General features: G+C 39.4%; 1 protein-coding gene across 5 annotated transcripts in view; it reads left to right on the top strand.

Annotated features, from left to right (window-relative positions):
- The first annotated feature begins 938 nt into the window (after positions 1–938).
- The window catches only part of RYR2 (ryanodine receptor 2), a 444114-nt gene continuing 427232 nt past the window's right edge, over positions 939–17820 (top strand). For all 5 annotated transcript variants that reach the window (XM_062572155.1, XM_062572154.1, XM_062572153.1 and 2 more), the window contains exon 1: positions 939–1184. In XM_062572155.1, coding sequence (XP_062428139.1) covers positions 1137–1184 — 48 coding nt within the window. In that variant the 5' untranslated portion in view covers positions 939–1136. The remainder of the gene's footprint in view (positions 1185–17820) is intronic.

The raw sequence follows: 17820 nt of genomic DNA, 5'->3' as shown, positions 1-17820 counted from the left end.
TCAGTAGTAACCGAAAACAGCAAATTATAAAAGAAATGCTTAATCTGTCCTAACTCTGCAGTTCATTTATAGTACCTCTGTATTAAATACTCAGACATTACTTGCTCTGCAGACTTTATGCATCTTGGCTGCTCTTGCAATTGCCAATCTGTTGGAAGAACAGTTTCTCTACTGCTGGAAGCAACAATAAAATCTCTTCAAAGATGTCTAGTGTTACTTTTTCACTACATCCTTGACCAGAGTAAGGTTAAAGACTACAGGTGTAGCTTCTTGAGAAAGTTATGTCTTCTAGTATGCTAGCCACACTCTCCGTTCACCAGGATTATTATGATTTCATTATGTTTGCTGGTTTTGGTCCTTCAAAAGCCTTCTGCAGTTATGCACTCTTCACATGTACTATTTTTTAAGATAGTCTACTGCTCCAACCTCATGATGGTTCCACTGAACTAGTGCCGTGTCTCTACTACATATTCATTCCTACGTGCTACCGACTGTAGAAGTCAGCCAGCTCATACAGGCTGTCCAACTTTCTGCAGGAGGCCTAGCTTCTCCACCACTAGGAATAATGTCTCCTTTTTAAGGTACGGCTGTGTGAATGTTCCTGAAAGACGAGCCACGCCATGGTGACCGTCGGCACAGGTGCTTTACCTCGGGGTAAATACAGGCCAGCGGTCCTTCAAGGAAACCCCATTAAAGGGCCTCCCGTGTATCTTGGATTAGCACTCACGGGACGGTTAGAGGCGGTTAACACCTCGTGAAACGGCCGCCGCGCCGCTCAACGGCCGCCAACGGCCGCCAACGGCCGCCGGGGCAGAGGCGGGGCAGCCGGCTGGGGGGGGCGGGCTGCGGATCACCTGCGGCAGCGGCGGGGCCGGGCCGGGCAGCTCCGCCCCGCCCCGCCCGTCCGCCCTCTCCGCGGCCGGCTGGTCACGCCCCGCCGTGCCCGGCGCTCGCACGGAGGCGCCTGGGCAGAGCTGCCAACCTGCTGCGGGCGGGCAGGCGGGCACAGGGGCGCTCGCAGCCGGCTGGGGCCGCCGGCTCCGCCGCCCTCACCCTTGTCCCAGCCCGGTGCGGCGCGGCCCTGAGCCTCCTGCTGCCGCCCGCCCGGGCACCGGGAGAGACAGAGAGGGGGAGCCATGGCCGAGGGGGGCGAGGGCGAGGACGAGATCCAGTTCCTGCGAACTGTAAGCGCGCCGGCTGCCTCGGCGGGGGGGGAGGGGGGACTGCGCCCCGAGGCGGGCCGGGGGCAGCGGGGCGCCGGGGGGCGCCGGCGGCGGAGGGGGGGGGGAGTCCCGCGCTGCGAGCCGCCCGGCGCCGCGCGGGGCTGCCGCTGCCGGCGGCGGGCGGAGCGGGGATGCTGACCGCGGGGGCGGGCGGCCGCGGGGGGCCGCGGGCAGCCGCCTCCGCCGGGCCCGTTCCGCGCTGCCCTGCTGCGCGCCGCGTACTGCGGATACTAACCCTGCCCGGCTCGAGAGCTGCAGTCGCGCTCCTCTTGCAGAAATAGAAATGGAGGGGGGGAAAAAGAAATCACCTTTCCTCCTCCTCGCCAGGGTTCCCACTAACTTGCAGGTTTGCTCCTCGCCGGGCACGAACTAATTCTCCCCCCCCCCCCCTTTTTCATGAGAGCATCCTTTCTTCTCTTCAAAGCATGTTAAGGTGGTGAAGCATTCCTTCCCTCCGTGTGATTCGTGTGTTAGGACTGCTACTGCTGCATTTATGCTTATCTGGTTTATTTTTTTTTCTTCAAGCAATGCTTTTATTTACCTTCTAGGGTATCTCCCAAGCGCTGCTTATGTGCACAATCCTAGCAAGTTTTGCAGATGGGCATATTTGACTGGTGCTGTACACGGATTCTGTCACAGTTTTAGGAAAAAATTACTCAGAGGTTTGATAGGTAGAGACACTAGAACTGCATGCAAATCTTTGCTTCATTTTTGCTTTTTATTTAGTACAGTCTGCTTTAGAAAGTATTTCTAGTTAGTGTCACGCAAGAAAGTACATTACGGTGTGTGGGGGGGAGGAGGGAGTAAGCCACACAGATAACATATGTGAAGCATGTTCATGTGAGTTCTGCAGCATTGTGAATCCTTATTCTCCCTCTTTTTTATCTTCATTTTGGTTAGAAACCTGAAAACAATAGGTATACATCCTAGTCATTAGTCATTTACTTTGAATTCATAGAAAATATAGTCTTGCTGGAAATGTAGCTGTTATGCAACACTGACATGAAGACGGTCAACTTTTTTCCTCTCAGCAGTATATGACTTCTGTTGTAGTCTTGTCTACCATTTAAAGGCAAAACAAAATGTTTATTTGAAAGAAAACGTGTTGTTTCAGTTTTTGTGAGTTTTATTGTTAGTGCTTCTTACTGTTAAATATTTTTGGAAGACTTCCACAATGAGAGGCTTACTGCAGGTTTAAATGTTAAGCTGAGCTCATGCAAGCACTGTTATCTGAATGCTTAATAGGGAAAAAGAAGCAGCATGCATGCTAATGCTGCTCTGCTCATACAGAGTAATGTTAAGCTACAGCACCTGACAGTGGCAGCGCGTTATGTAAAACAACGCTCCAGATAATGTGCGTCAGGCTTAATAAAGATTTGGCAATCCTAGCCTTAGAGTAGCCTTACAATTTTTTTAGAATGTTGTACTGGTGGTAAAGTGACCTTGAAGAACGTGGTAAACTGAGGCATTTTTTTTAAATGTAGTGAAAGAAAAAAGGGCTTGAGAAATTTCTGTTTTCTGAAGTTTTGACTCGCCAATGCATAGCTCTGTGTTGGTGGTGATTTGACTTTTCACTTCTTTGTCTAAGTTACAAATGCTTCTTGGAAAAGTTGCTTTTAAAACGTTCTCAGACTAGTCTTTCTTTTATCTGTTCTTAGACAATTTGGATTAGTATTTTCTAAAGCTATTAGATGTGTTTAACTTTTTGAATGTCATGGACAGAAAGCACTGGGAAATTAATATTACTAGATAATTGCTGCAGTTTCTGTTTTTAGTTACTTGTTTCTAGGGACCAACAAATGAACAAATGGTTAGGTAGATAAAAACAAATTTTCAAAGAACACCTTATGCTTTAATACCTTAATCATGATGTCTGTAGACCCACTTGCTATGTGTAAGGAGTGTTTTTTTGTATTTTCTTTTTTTTTGCTAACTACTACTAAACTTCCTAAAATGCAGGTTCTCTTTCTGATGTTTCACAATTACTCTAGCATCTTTAAAGTTTACCCTAGAATGCAAACACAATATGATATTTTTAATATTAATTAATGGTATTTTTTTAGCACAAATTCCATATTTATTTGTATTAAACTACTAAAATGAATTTGTATTTGCCATCTGTTTGGATTGGTAGTTTTGCTTTTTTCTCCCTCCTTTGCCTAGTGATTCCTCCTCTTTGTTTTTTGATAGAGTAGTGTTATGCATTTCCTCCTGCAAATTCACTGTTAGGGTGGATTTTTGTTTTTTTTTGGGAGCAATGAGAGTTTGACACGTCACTTTTGAAGAAATGAATGTGACCTGCAAATGCCTTGGATTTCTGGAGGCATCACTCTACATGGTCGGAGAATCCTTCTGACAGGCTGGAATTCAGCTGCTGTGCTATTTAGGCTCTCCCCAAGGAAATATTTTATAGTCCTGTGAATTTCATGCAGTGGTTTCCCCATTACTTTGCTGAAGTTGGAGATAGCCTTGTATTGCACGTGTCCTCTGTTGGGGCTGGACGCACTGATTCTCCCGCTGGGTGCATATGTGATATACAAGAGGAGAGGAGCACGTGCCTTGCTTTTGCTTGTATTGGTTGTGAGGGGGACTACTTCCCTGTACAGGTCTAAAAAAATATTAGAAGACGTACAAAATACGCTCCCACTCTTAAGTCTTCACATTCAAGAATATAACACACTGGCAGTTAATATAGGAATGGCATGTTTATTTTTTCAGGATGCCTAGTTTGCCCACAGTGAAAACAGTTCAGAGTTCTAGGAGAGGGCAGAAAATGCTTTAGTCTAAACTCCTAGGCTCTTTCTGTGCCAAATACATGGAAGGACTGATTTTCATGGTGCAGAACCCCCGTAAGGGAAGGCCTTGTCATGGAGCAGGTTTGTAAGCTGATAATGGAATTAAAACAATTACAGTATGTCAGCAAAACGCTCTCTGATAGTATCCTTTACATTAGATAAAGGTGTTCTGAGTCTTGGAAGCAGTTACGTACCTAGGAGTGACGAACAATGCTGTAATCTCCTCATTAGATCTGAGGATTTTCCTGATACTGGTGGGTATAGCTTTCTGGGGCTGTGGAGTAAATTAGAAGCAGAACTGCTTTTAGACGTGCGTGGTAGGACATGCAACTAAGACGCACTGAATGGAGGCTGACGGTGTTACGGCCTTTTTCACTGTTCCTTGAAGTGGTGAAGGCTAACATGCCTGTGAGAAATCAAAAGCATGTTCAGTGTGAGCAGCATGCTTCCCCAGGTCTGCTGGACACATCGTCTCCTTTCCATCTCTTTTTTTTCAAGACTGGAATGCTGATATTCCACTATGTGCTCTCTGCTGATGCTCTTTTTCATCTGTTTAATTGGCAGCTTGCAACAAAATACGATTTCTTGCTTGTAAGCACATATTCTGTGCTCCCTTATTTTCTGCGTGGATTGATAATTCCTTTGGATGTGGGTGTTGGAGAAAAATACTTGTAACTGAACATTATTTAGGATTCATGTTTGATGGGCAAGGGATTTTCCTAACTCTGTGCTGGGATTTAATACTTCAGATAATAAGAGAACTGAGTGGATAGCAGAGAATTTTTCTTTGATCTGAGATGAAGAACGTAACATGGTCTCGTTTGCAGGACAAGAACTCTGTGATTCCGGAGTCACTTCTCTTCTGTTCCAGATATTCCTCATTAAGATCCCATTTAAACAATGAATGTCACTTTAAATCTGGTTAAAATCATGTGCTTAGCTGTCATCCTGAATGACAATATCACAACTGTGGAACTACAGACAGATAAAGAATCAGGTCAAACAGTTGGAAGATTATGTTAGTTTCATCAAATACGATGGAACTAGACGTAAGAAGAATTATTTTTATGTGTAAATGGAGTAGAAATGCATTTTTTTTTTTGCTGTAATACTTTTTATACACTGCATGTTTTAAAGTGGTTTGTCATAGGATGTTAGATTCTGGTAGCTGCAGTCATCAAATATACAAACACAGCTGCTAATGTGCATTGTGAAAAATGCTCAAAAGCAGCCTTGGATATTAGGAGCACTTTTAAAAGGAAAGACCCCCCCCCTCAAAAAAAAAAAAAAAAAAAAAAAAAAAAAAAACCCTAAAACAAAACCAAAACAAAAAAACCCCACTTTGACTAGCCTCTGTTTATTTTGAAAAAATATTTCTTATAAATGTCAGTATGTGGCTTCTGAAGATTCACCAGGGACTGGCACGGGAGACCACTGTTTAGCAGCTCATATGAGGGATGGCATGGCTGAGATTGCAGGGTTTGTACCTTCCTCTCCAAGGCACTGCACTGCAGTATGGATACTGAATATGCTCTCAAATTCTATTTTGGAATTGAGCTGGACAGACTGTTTGTAGTGAACAGATTTTAGCTAGGACGTTTTGTCCCTTTTTTTATTTGGGAATTATGTGCAAACATTTTGTATATAAATTTTTTGATTCAGAATTTGTTTGACAAATATTTTATACCACTGTGAGGATGATCTTACTGGACAGAATCAGTTGTCCAGTCCGTATACTGTCTTGTCCAGTGTATCTGGAGGCTGTATCTGGAGGCTGGCTGTATCAGATGTGTCAGGTGGAGGTTAAGGAAGCCCTGTAACAGCACAGTCGGTCTGCCTGGGAAGTTTTTATTGCCCCATGAATGAGCTGGCAAATGTTCTGAGGCATAAAGGGGCTTTTCAGTGGAGCTTTTCAGTGTCTGTCACCATGTTTTAATGCATGGTGCTCTTCAACCTCACCAAGGCCAGAGGAATATTGACTGCAGAAGTTCAATCTGTGGGGCAGCTTAGGCAGACAGATTTCTGTTATGAAAACTAGTGAATTTCTGAATGAAGATTTAATGCAGTTTTAAGATCTACATCTACCTTCGACTTCCCCGTTTGAACACTACGTTGTTATAGGCGCATTTTAAATGTGGTTTTCCTCCAATAGAGCTGCTTAGAAGATGCCCAAGAAGATTGTCATTCAGGAAGGCACATCACTCTTTCTGTCATTGTATACATGACATGGTGAATAGCCTTTGCTGAGCTGTAAAATGAACACATTTTATTAGGTCGGATGAAAGAAGTTTAGATTTCTTCTAGTGTGGTTCTTGCAATTAGACTTGTGGTTGATGAAGTAAGTCAGCAGTGTACTTTCTATGTATCTGTCTTAATCTCTTTTTTTCTTAATTTGCACACACAATGAGTAGTATCTCTTGTTAGCAAATAACTACTTGCAAATGCTATGAAGCAGTCTCATAGTATGAAGCTCTGCTTAATTGTCATTAATGTGCCACACAGATGTTGCTGTGTGTTGTTAGAATAACTAAAAATAAATATATTAGCCACATGAACAAAATATATTTAATAGTACCACTTATTAAAAATATTGTTTGCCTGGATCAATTTGTTCTTAGTTTCTGGGAAATTAAGCTGTGTGAGTTTGTGGAGATGGCTGTCTCTGTCTCGTACTAATGTACAAATGAAATAGCAGCAGTTTTCTGCTTGTGTTTTGAACTAGTGAGGAGAGGCTTCCTCTCTTATCCATCATTAATGGGAATTTTCTGTTGACTGCAGGTGGATAGCTTACCTCCTCAAAAGAAAGTTTTCAAGATTACTCATTTGCCTTTGGAAATTACTTATGTTTTCTTGTTAATATTGTTCTAGACTACATTTCTGAGCAAGAGTAGTCTTGTCAGCCTGCAGAAAGTCCTGTAGCTCTGAAGTGGGAACTTACTGACATACCCCAAAACTGCCAGAGGTTGAGCTCTGGTTTGTTTGAGTTACTGGGTTTGATTTTTTTCTAAAGCACTAACTGTAGGTGAAAAGAGGGAGTAGCTAATGAGAATCATAATTCAGGAGCCATGATTTTTTTTTTTCCTTTTTCATATATTTCATCCAATTTCATCCGTCTCCCTTACAAAGAGATGTATTTCATTTGGTCTAACTTCTTCTTTGTTGTGTAGATATTTGCATTCATAATGTGGATCCTTAAAGTAGCATTAACACTTTTTCTAAGTGGGAGGAAGAGGATTTGAGAGGTAGGGAATTCAAAGCTAAGTGTTCATTCTTGAAGAAGAACAAGTAAACAAATCAAATCAAAACAAACCCTAGTAAAATGGAAATGCGAGGGCAGACTTTTAGGCCAAATTATCTTGTCACTACCTTTTCTTATTAAGATTAAAAAAGAAAGCTTTAATAGACTTTTTATCATATGTTACAAATAAAACTAATATGTAAAAGTAGTTTATTTTCATTTCATGGAGGCTGCAGGTGTGGAGGCCTGTTACTTGTTACTGTTACTTGATCCTTCAGTTTGAAAACACCCATTTTAAATTTTAACCGTGGACAGAAGGGAGAACAGAACGCTGTCATTCTTGCCGCAGTTTATAGCCTGGAAACTCTGCCGATAGCAAAATAAGAACAGCCTTGTGCAATTTTCTGCCTCCGGTCTATATTCTGCCATCATCATCATCATGGTGTTTTGCATGCATATGGCGCTTAAGCCCTGTCTGTAGTGCTCTCAGTGTGGAGCGCCTCTTGAAGAGGCTGCCTGGTGCAGCTCAGTAAATGAGAAAAGGCATGAAGGGACCGGTTCAGATAACAGGATAAGCATTTTGAAGGCAACTGTAACAATGCGGAGCAGCTTCAATATTCTGTGCCCATCGGGGGCACAGCGGTGGTATTTCTTGGCTGTCAGTGCAGCAAATTGAACAACTTAAGGTAGTCGCTGCCTGCAGCATCCTCACAGGAAAGGTCATCCTGATTTTGTAGCAAAAACTAGCAGGGACTTGCACCAGCTTCTCAGTTGTTAATAAACTGGAGTTTCGTTAAATAGCTGTGTAATCATTAATGAAAGAATTTTTGCTCATCTTTGTCATTTTTTGCTGTATAATAATGGTGGTGTAACTTATCAGGGAAAGTGCCTAAGCTTTTTAAATATGTTGCTATTTCCAGAGCCCAAATATATTTACTCAGCTGTAGATTCAAACAGATATATTTACTAATTTACATTTAAGTTTGAGACATGTTTTGCCTTTTAGTTGCAGTTTTGCTTAGCCTCTCAAAATTGGTTAAGAAAAAAAAATCTAGAATTCAGGTGCTGACTGTTTGGAAACTAAGCTGCAAATAAGTATGAAGGATAAGGAAGGTATTGTAAAATGGACTGCATTAACATATTTTGACAGTTGCAAATTTTTTTTAAATATAATGTCATAATGGTCAGTTTTACAGAGCTAATAATGTGTTTTTAAAGTCCTCACAGTAGCAGCTACATTACATTTTCAATAAAAAGATGGATATAGTCTTTCAATGTGGAGGTATAAATCAGTGTTTATCAGAGTCGGGAGTGATTCTTATAATTATGTGTTTGAAGAAAATCAGAAATATAATAGGTTACATAGTACTATATTACACTTCCTAGGAACATTTTGTCAAAAGTAGACAGATATTCTGTCAGATGAATGCATTAGTGAATTTTTAACATGCAGGATATCTTATTGGAGGACAGGTTTTTTTGTTCGCATTCTCAACACAGGGAAGAAGTAACAAGGTCATTACGTTTTGAGAGATCCAAGTTTCCGGAAGATTTCAGAGTAGTTCAAGCTGTATAAGGACATACTTCTTGTTACAAAGTTATCATGTTTTTTAACTTGACCAAGAGAAATAAAATTCGATGGATATTAGCTAGTTGTCTAGTTACAGAACAGTGTGTGGAGCACCAGTATATTGTGTCTCTCCACCTCTGTGGAAACGTGTCTGGAATCCCACTGTGAAAGCTGAGCATGCTGAATTTGGAGGGTGTCCTGGCTTAAATCCTGCCCTCAAAAGAATGAGGGAAGGAAGCAACACAAAATTTGCTTTGTCTCTCTATGCATTTTCCCAGGGACTGCCAGAAAATGATTGTATTAGTAAAATAAAGCCAGAAACTGCTATCTCCTATAGCTATATTTCTTCATTCCAAACTCTGCAAATCTACTAAAAAGACTGCCTGGACTTTGTGTGGGATACCTTCTTTGGGTTCATAAAAGGAAAAAGGGGAAAGAGGGGAGCGGGGAAAAAACTTCCTTGGATGTGTATATCAGACAATTGTCCTTGATATACGAACATCTTTCATTCCTGTGATGGCTAAAAAGAAACACTTAAAGAGAGATTGAAGTGGAGGAATAGGAAGAATTTGAAGGGTGTTCATAGTAAGCCTAGGTAATTGGTAGATCTGGTTAAGACTCAGTAAACTACAGGATAGATGGATTCCTTTGCTGGTAATTGATCCTCATCATACATCAGAGATGTAGCTGTGCTGATAAAAATTTGGAAATCATTAATAGAATTCTTGGTGTGTTTATTGCCTAGTTGCAAACCGGAACCTTTTCAGTGGCACAAGGAGAGCACAGGCTAGATGATTAAATCTCTTTATGTGGACACTTAGCATTCATCCCAAGGCAGTCTTTGATAAAGCATTTGGTTGCGATGGTGATAGTGTCCTCCTATATGCTTATGTGGTGGCTAAGAGTCCTTTAGCCCCGCAGCAGTCTTGAGAATGCTGTGTCGTTCTGATGTTGAGGGGCCAGACTGAAAATAGATGTAAATTGTGTGACTTCATGTTTTCTGACTACGTTTACAGCATTGGTGATGTTAATGCGTAGACTTTTATGTGTGTTTACTCAGTCTTGTAGAAAGCACCAGGGAGGTGAGCATGCACCCTTTTTTCCAGGCAACAGATGAGTAATACAATTTGCAGTATATGGTGCAGGGAGGTGTTCAGTAAGAATGAAATGAAGATAGCGAACACTTTTGTACTGATGTCACAGGTAGTATAATAGCCCTTTGTTAATAAAGGGATGGATAATATTCTAATTCTAATATTCTTTTAGAAGCTTGTATTAAATACAAGTGTTCATCTTCCCTGCCCCCTCCGCCCCTTCCCAACTTCAGTTGCCATTTATGGAAAGCCAAGGTATGTCTAGAGTTTTGACACATACTGGCCAGTCCAGCAAGCAACTGGAGGAACCACCAAGTTGCATTTATACCGGCATGACAATTGATTTGTGAGAGTTTGTCATAGTTAGTGGGGTAGAAGAGCTCTAACTCTCCTCATAGAGGAACTGATGAAGATAGAAGTCTGTATTGATGACAAAGTAAAAACTTTCATGACCAAAAATGTTAGGTAGCATTCACAAGTGCTTAGGCAAAAAATCCATAAAACAGTATCATCGGAGATGTAAAGGCAATACTGGAATCATAAGGATATCACAGATACGTGTTGAATTTATTGGTATGTGCAGAAGAAGTGGCCCTGATATCTTCATTGTCATAGAATTAGGTAGCACTGTTAGTCCTTAGAAAGGTTAATGAGCAAAAAACCCACTAGTTTAGAACATATTAATTGCAGAAGGGTGATAGCTATATAGGCAGAATGAGAAATCTCAAATGGTGTAGGTGTTCCTTTGTTGTTGGCTGAATTTTTGCAGGATATGTTTCATAAAATAATGGTTTGCAAACTGAAATGTTTTTGAGTGGGTCTTAGCATGATAGTCTGACAGCTTGGTCAGGTATCAGCCCTTATTGGCTCTTTAATCCCTCTTAATATAGCTGATGTAGTGAATACTATGTATTTTAGAAGCTGTTACTTTGGTACTGAGCAGGGTTCTTGTAGAAATATCCTGTAAATTTTTTCTTGATATGAGAAGGTCTCTGGAAAAACTATGGGAGAAATGCTTTTACATTTTGGACTGTTTTGAAATGTTACTTGCAATGCTATATTTCTGATTAAAGCTTAATTGAAGCTGATAGATACTTTCCAGAGGGGGGGCTCTTATGCTTGGGGTTTCTTTCTTCCTGCTCTCTCTCTCTCCTTTTTTTTTTTTTCCTTTTACTCTTACAGAATAAGAGAAGAAGTATATTAAAAACAATACATTTGGTTTACAAGACAAGAGGGAATTTATGATGAGAACTTCAGTAGTCTGTTTCTCTGCATCATTTGTTTTGATCTATGACTAGTCTGTGTTTTCTCTTCCTCCTCCTCCTACTTTGCATGCCTGCCCTCAGGAAACCACCTGCACCTCATTGAGCATTTGGGTAGAAAGAAAGAGGGATGGAATGAGGGAGGGAGGGATGTCATATCTCATAGGTGATTTTTGCTATCTTCTTTAGACATATAGCTTGTTGCCTGACATCTCTCTGAAATAAAATGGTTGGTTTTGCAACTGAGTTTCAACAGAAGTACAAAGCTTCCCCTCCTTCCCCCCAATGTAGTAGGAGGAGAACATTGAGAAATTAGGTTGTGTAAGTTAGATTTTCCTATCCCTAAAGCTATAGGGAGGTTTTTATAGCAGAAACTTGCTCCCTAATTAAATAAACATTTTAAACTTGCATTTTAAAAACAGAAATATTTATACTGTGTATACCTCTTTATTGGCTATAGCTAGCTGAGAATATAGGAATTTACATTTTTTACTGACCTGGGACTATTTTTGAGTGGTCAAGTCAACCCTTCTCACGTCTGTTTTAGTCTACTGAAAAATTTTAGATGATGTATTGAGTTTTAGATGAGGTTGTATTTTATTGAGAATATTATAGGCATCAGCTTCTGGGTTATTTTGATTGTATCACAGGTAACATGTTTCTCTTTTTTTCTCTCATTCTGAGGTTTTTAGTTGATTTCTACCTTATAATTTGCAAGTCTGCTGCAAATGCAGCTGAAGTCCCAGAATTTCCATTTCCTTGTATACTTCTTCACAGGTCTGTTAGTGGTGCAGAATCGGGCATTCGCTGTTTTATCTTCTTCGTTATTCTGCCCCAGTTCCATGGTTTCTTTTTCACTGGACAGCTGCAAAGTTAAGGGAGCATCAGCGGCAATACTGCTTTTCAGTGCTGTCAGCTCTGGGGGCTGGCGCTCGGCTTTGGGGAAAGCCACCTCTCTGCAGAAGCCCGGTGCCTTGGCTTAAGGAATCACTTAGTCTGGCCCTCTGCGCAGAGATGAGCTCTGCTGGCTCGGAAGATCTTTAGGTGAGAGAGACTGTATCAGTTTTCCTAGACGCCTAATCCTGTAAAGTAATCCAATTAATATAGTGTGTGAGAAATGCTCAACCTTCAGAACTTGATGGGGGAGGTTTGTTTCCATGCATGGCATTTGCATTCCTTTTGATGTAGGAGGGTCTTGCTGCACTTCTTGGTTTACTAACAGAATAAACTAACATGGATCAGAACATACATTCAGTGAAGGAATGAGTTTAATTGGGGAGTAAACTTTGTAGTGATATGAACATAACAAAATTACATCTTTTCTATGTACCTGTGTGATTTCCTATTGATGAGTGAGTTTTTTTATGATGATTTATGTCTGTTACAGAATTACAGTTTGACAGTTGGAACCACATCTAGAGCTTGGGAAGCACACTTTGTTGTAGTAAGTTCTTATTCAACAGTTACGGTTTGCTATTAGTAATTGTACCATAGTGATTTATTTTCATTTTTTCTTGGGGGGGGCAGAGAAATGAAGAGGTCAAGGCTTAAAATGAATTTGTGGCAGCATTTTATACCTTTAAATACAATAATCAGCTGAAGAAAATCCTTAAACTCCTTTGGAACTTTCTAGCTGGATCTCATTTTCCCTGCCTAAGGAATAAATAGTTTAAATAAAGTAAATGCATAAAACAGGAGGTTGCTGTAACATGCTGTTAAGGGTTATTTCATTAGGAAAAAAAAAGGGTAGGAGAAAATACTTATGGTATGAATACAATTTTGGCCATAAGCTTGAAAACAAATCTTGTATTACAAAGATGGCTTCAAGTAAAAACCTGGCTCTCTGACCTATTGCTTAAATTCTACTGTAATCTGAATGTAAATTAATTGATTTTAGTTTAATATCTAGCAGAATAATGTGTTCTACCTCTCTCAAACTTTTTAGGAACCAGTTTGCTTGTCAGTGACTGCACAGGATTTAAAATAAGCAACATTTTCTTAACTGTTTAAGTTGATCTTTTGAAAGAGGAGTTTAAAGGTCATTTGTGGCTTGATCATTACGCGCAGCAGTTCATGTCAGTGAGCTACATACCATCAAGGAAGGACTGCGGCTGTATCTGTGGTTCAAAAAGTCTGGTTCTGTTCTTGCTGGAGTTAATGTGAAAGCCCCTCCTGACTTTAACCAAAGCTGAATTGCACACTAGTACCCTGTCTACTGTGCTACAGAATGGTCTGAATGTATAGAACACACATGCTTTTCTGTGCTCTTTGTCTGCCATTTTAAGTACCATTAATATTTATCTTGCTTATGTACCAGAAGTGTGTGCCTTGGTTTTGCACCATTTGTGTAAAAATATATACTGTATTGCTACTCAAAAATGTTTACATCTAATTATGGTCGGCTGTTCCACTGCTGCTGCACAGATGTACTGTTTTGTGCACTTCAGCAAAGGTAATCACCTGTCATATGCTTCTCTTTTCTGAGAAGAAAGCTAGAGTTATCTTTTTGTGCTAAGCTCCTCAAAGTCTTTGTGAGCTAAATACTGTTTTTGCTGAGTAGCATTTTTCATTTGTGTGCTGTTATTGGGTCCAGCTAATTTTTATTATGTCATCTGCACAATCCATAGTAAGTGCTAATTTGGAATTGAGATAATGTATACTATATAATTTACTCAAAATTATATCTACTGTACTGTTCTAAGGGGGAAAACTGCTTTTTAGTTGCTTGATACATACAAAACACTTGTTTTTCTATTCTATTTCTATTACTCTAGAGTGGTATTTTTATTTCTAGCTGCTTTTTTTTTTTTTTTTTTTTTTAAAAAAAAAGTACCTTTTGCCTCATCTGTAAGGCTGCCTCCATCCATTGTAAGGTTGGAGACCGGTGTTGTGTTGAAGGTCTTATTTTTAGGTGAATAAAATAACTTTTTCTTTAGTTACTTAGGAAAGTTTAGATCACACTTCAAGGTAAGAAATTCTAAGTTGTCACAGATCCTGAAAGATCCTAGGCTCACCTGTCTCCATGGTATCTCTAAGCCTAATAACAGCCAATTTGGGTTTAAGGATATCAATGCTTAATGGAACTGAGCTCTCACTGTGCAGTGTTGCTGTTTCAGACTCATGTTAACTACAATGATAGTGAAATAGTAAAAATTATGCACACTTTCAACTTAATTGTAGAGAGCAGGTTAATTGTAAAACGGACCTACTTTTTTTTTTTTTTTTTTTTGAGTTTGTCAGGGTTATTTACATTTTACTCAGTGTAGCAGAATATGAAAAAATGTGCAGACACAAGAATATTCAAGCCTCTACCTTCTACTTTGATTTTTTTCACTCTGTTTAGTCTGGCACTTTGACTCCTGGCTTAGAGTAAAACTGTGACCATTGGTAATGGAAAGGTCTTCAACCAGCTGTTGGTTACAGATGATTGCGTGGCAATGCCTTATAATAGTCCTTTTCCAGCTTATTTCCTGCTGAAATGGTCCATGAATTTCCCTCTGTATTCATTGGATTGTTCATACATAGAACCAAACCTTCCGTGCACCCTTGCATCTGTGTATTATAAAGTAATCATTGCTTTCCTCTTGAGTATTACCAAGGTGTTGCCTAATTGTGGTTCATTATTTCAGATGATATATATGTCATGTTTTCATGACTGTGTTTGTTGAAAATGTGTGCTGCTTTCCTCTTAAGTGCTGAAATTAATTTGTATCAGAGAAAAAGAAAGAAAATCACTAATATCAATACTCACTTAAAAGTACATATTACTTACCTTTTTCTTCCATATTTCTTTCTTGTTGACTCATGGTTGTTCTTGACCTTGTATGAATTTGTGTTAGAATTTACTGTCTAAATTAAACTGTATCTGGATTTGAACCCAATTTCAATCTTCAAATTTCTTCAGAAACACATCTTCTTTTCTTTGAGGGGCTGCAGAAATGTGCCCTGAATATTAGTTCTGCATCTTAAGGAAGATGATAATGTTGAGGAAAAATAGAGCAGTTTTATATAAAGCTATGTGATCTCTTGTCCTCTTTTGAGAACTGACCTGCTATTACATATTGTTTTGTTCTCTTGGTCCAAATCCTGCTGAAGTCAAGGTTAATGTAGTTCTTAGCTTGGATTAGGATATTACTAAATAGAATACAGTATTGTATGAAAAAGTATATTTTCTAAAGAGCTCAGTGTACTGTAGTAATCTTGAAGTCATTGTAGTTTTATGATTAAAAAACTGAAATTGCTTATCACGTTATCATGCTTTTTTCTTTGACTATGTGTAAAGAATTACTTTGAAATGTTTTTACTGTGTATAATTTATTACATGAGAGCTGGAAATTACTTTTATGTATTGCTTTAACACTTTCTGTCATCTGAGATTTTTGTGACTCTTTCTCTTTGTATTTTCCTTCCTGCAGTTACTCTGTGGTTTTTCTATTTCAGGCAAATGGCAGAAGGGCCTTTTATTTGTCCTATAATTTTATTTGTTTTTTTTCCCAAGGTGAGAAGCAACTAAAAATGCCAATATCTCTTCTCTAATTTTTGTTCCTCATAAAGGAGGTATAGTATGATAAAACCATAAATACATGCATTTTTCTAAGAAAGGTTATGTTTTTGAAAGATGTGGCAATATTGGGGTCAGGGAAGAGAAGAGAATTTGGGTGGACTTGGTTGCTTCTGAGCTGGAAAGTAGTCCAAAACATCTATTCCTTCCACTCCTTATGAGGTAAGGGAAAGCATGTTGCAGAAATCAGTTTATCACTCCCCTCAAATATTAAGATAGAAAGCAGGGAGATATCAATCAGACTGCCCAGCTTTGTCACAGACTTCCAGGAGTAATTCATTCCTCACTGGCCTATGCTTATCCTATCTTCTAATTCCTTAGCAGCTAGATTGCGCTGGGTTACTTCCATCAAGCCCTCGGATCTATGGGAGGCAGTCCTCTCTGTTCCTGGCCCGTTTTTGGATGGTTTAGCTGGATATATGAAGTATTCGCTACGGCAGTACTGGAGGATTTTGAGTTCATGCCTCCTGGTGACTGAGGATTTCTTCTTTCATTGGATGTATAGGAGAATTCAAATAAGGACATGTGGTCAAGCAGCAATGTAGTATTCACTGTTTTGACTGTGCAACTTCTGTTATTTAAAAAGTGTTCTTTTAATAACCTAAGATGATTGTATATTTTTAGACTGTTTATCTTTCTTCGTTTTGTTTCAAAGGCACAAGGATTGTATATTTACATACTAGATGTTTAGGCAATGTTTTGCATGTAGGAGAGGCCAACAGAATACAAAAATCAGTGCACTGTCATCACTGCAATACTGCACAACATTAATAATTGTAGAGACTAAATCTTTGTAGCTGAAATGTGCACAAAGTCCGTCATTATCTTTTGATATTCTGTCACATTTAAGAGCAGGGATGTGTCAGTTGAAAGTATAATTGTAATTGAATTGTAATCATGATGCGATGTTAGTGAGCTTACTGGCATGTGAAAGAAGCCCCCGTTATCAGATTCAGTGATGATCCAGGGAACAAACAGTCATAGGGTATTATTAAAGATTAGCTTTTAGAAGTGTCTTTTGCATCTGGGTAGTCAACATGACACCTGTGAAACTAGTATAGCTTGCAGAGTGGAACAGTCTTCTCCAGTATTATTTTAAAATGACGACTTTTCCTGTGAGAAAAGGATTAAATTTTTAGATTTTTTTTTAATATGCTAGATTAGTAAAATTGCTTATGGGATCTGTCAAACTGGCAAGTTTCTTGAAAGATTTCATGAACTGTGTTTTATTTATTTTATATGTGTGTGTGTGTACACACTGTATATATATTTTTTTTCCTCCTTGCCCTTGAGACTTAGGGCATTAGAGATTCTGCTGCATTGTTGTGCTGTATTTCAGGGCATTAGCTACACAGCTTAGCTGGCATGGTTTTGTTGTTGGCAGTGAGGCTCTCCAAAGGAGATGAATCATCCAATTTTATAGTCTTGAACCTTGCAAGATTAAGGATGAGAAGGTGTGTGTATGTGTATAAATATAAATAAATATATATATATTTCTTCCTGCCAGAGAATTGTAAAACATGAGAAATGTAATGAGTAATGATTGTTCCTGACTATTTTACTTGAATACAGATTGGTGTGTGTGTGCATTTAACAGTAAATGCTCTGGTATTTGTTTCTCTTCCTAAACTAACAGATATCAATAGGATTACTCCCATAATTAAAAAAAGAAAATCAGAAAAAATCAAGTATACACTAACAGATTTTGTGTAGATATGTGTAGACCTGGTTAGGAATCTTGGTGGAAAGTGGTTTAGCTTCTCTGTCAGTTTAGAGGGAGGGAAATCTGATGTACGGGCTGGCAGGATAGTGGAGTCCAGACAACTGTGAAAAATTAAGTGCCATCTTTTTTAGCTACTGAGCATTTGTAAAGATCAGTGGTGGATCAGGTGTTGGATCAGGTGTTAAGGATCTAGTCTACTTGTTGCTTAACAAATTTAGAGTCTTTGAACTATAGTCCTCATGGTCTCTTGGAAAATGCTGCAGGGCAGTTCAGTTTTTCGTTGATCCTTAGCTCTGTATCCTGATCCTCAGTGTGCATACCTAGATTTTCATCTGTAATATGAGGATGAAGATG

The sequence above is a fragment of the Rhea pennata genome, chromosome 3 (genome assembly GCF_028389875.1).
Source record: "Rhea pennata isolate bPtePen1 chromosome 3, bPtePen1.pri, whole genome shotgun sequence".
Lineage (NCBI taxonomy): Eukaryota > Metazoa > Chordata > Aves > Rheiformes > Rheidae > Rhea > Rhea pennata.
This window is presented reverse-complemented; position numbering and strand designations above follow the sequence as displayed.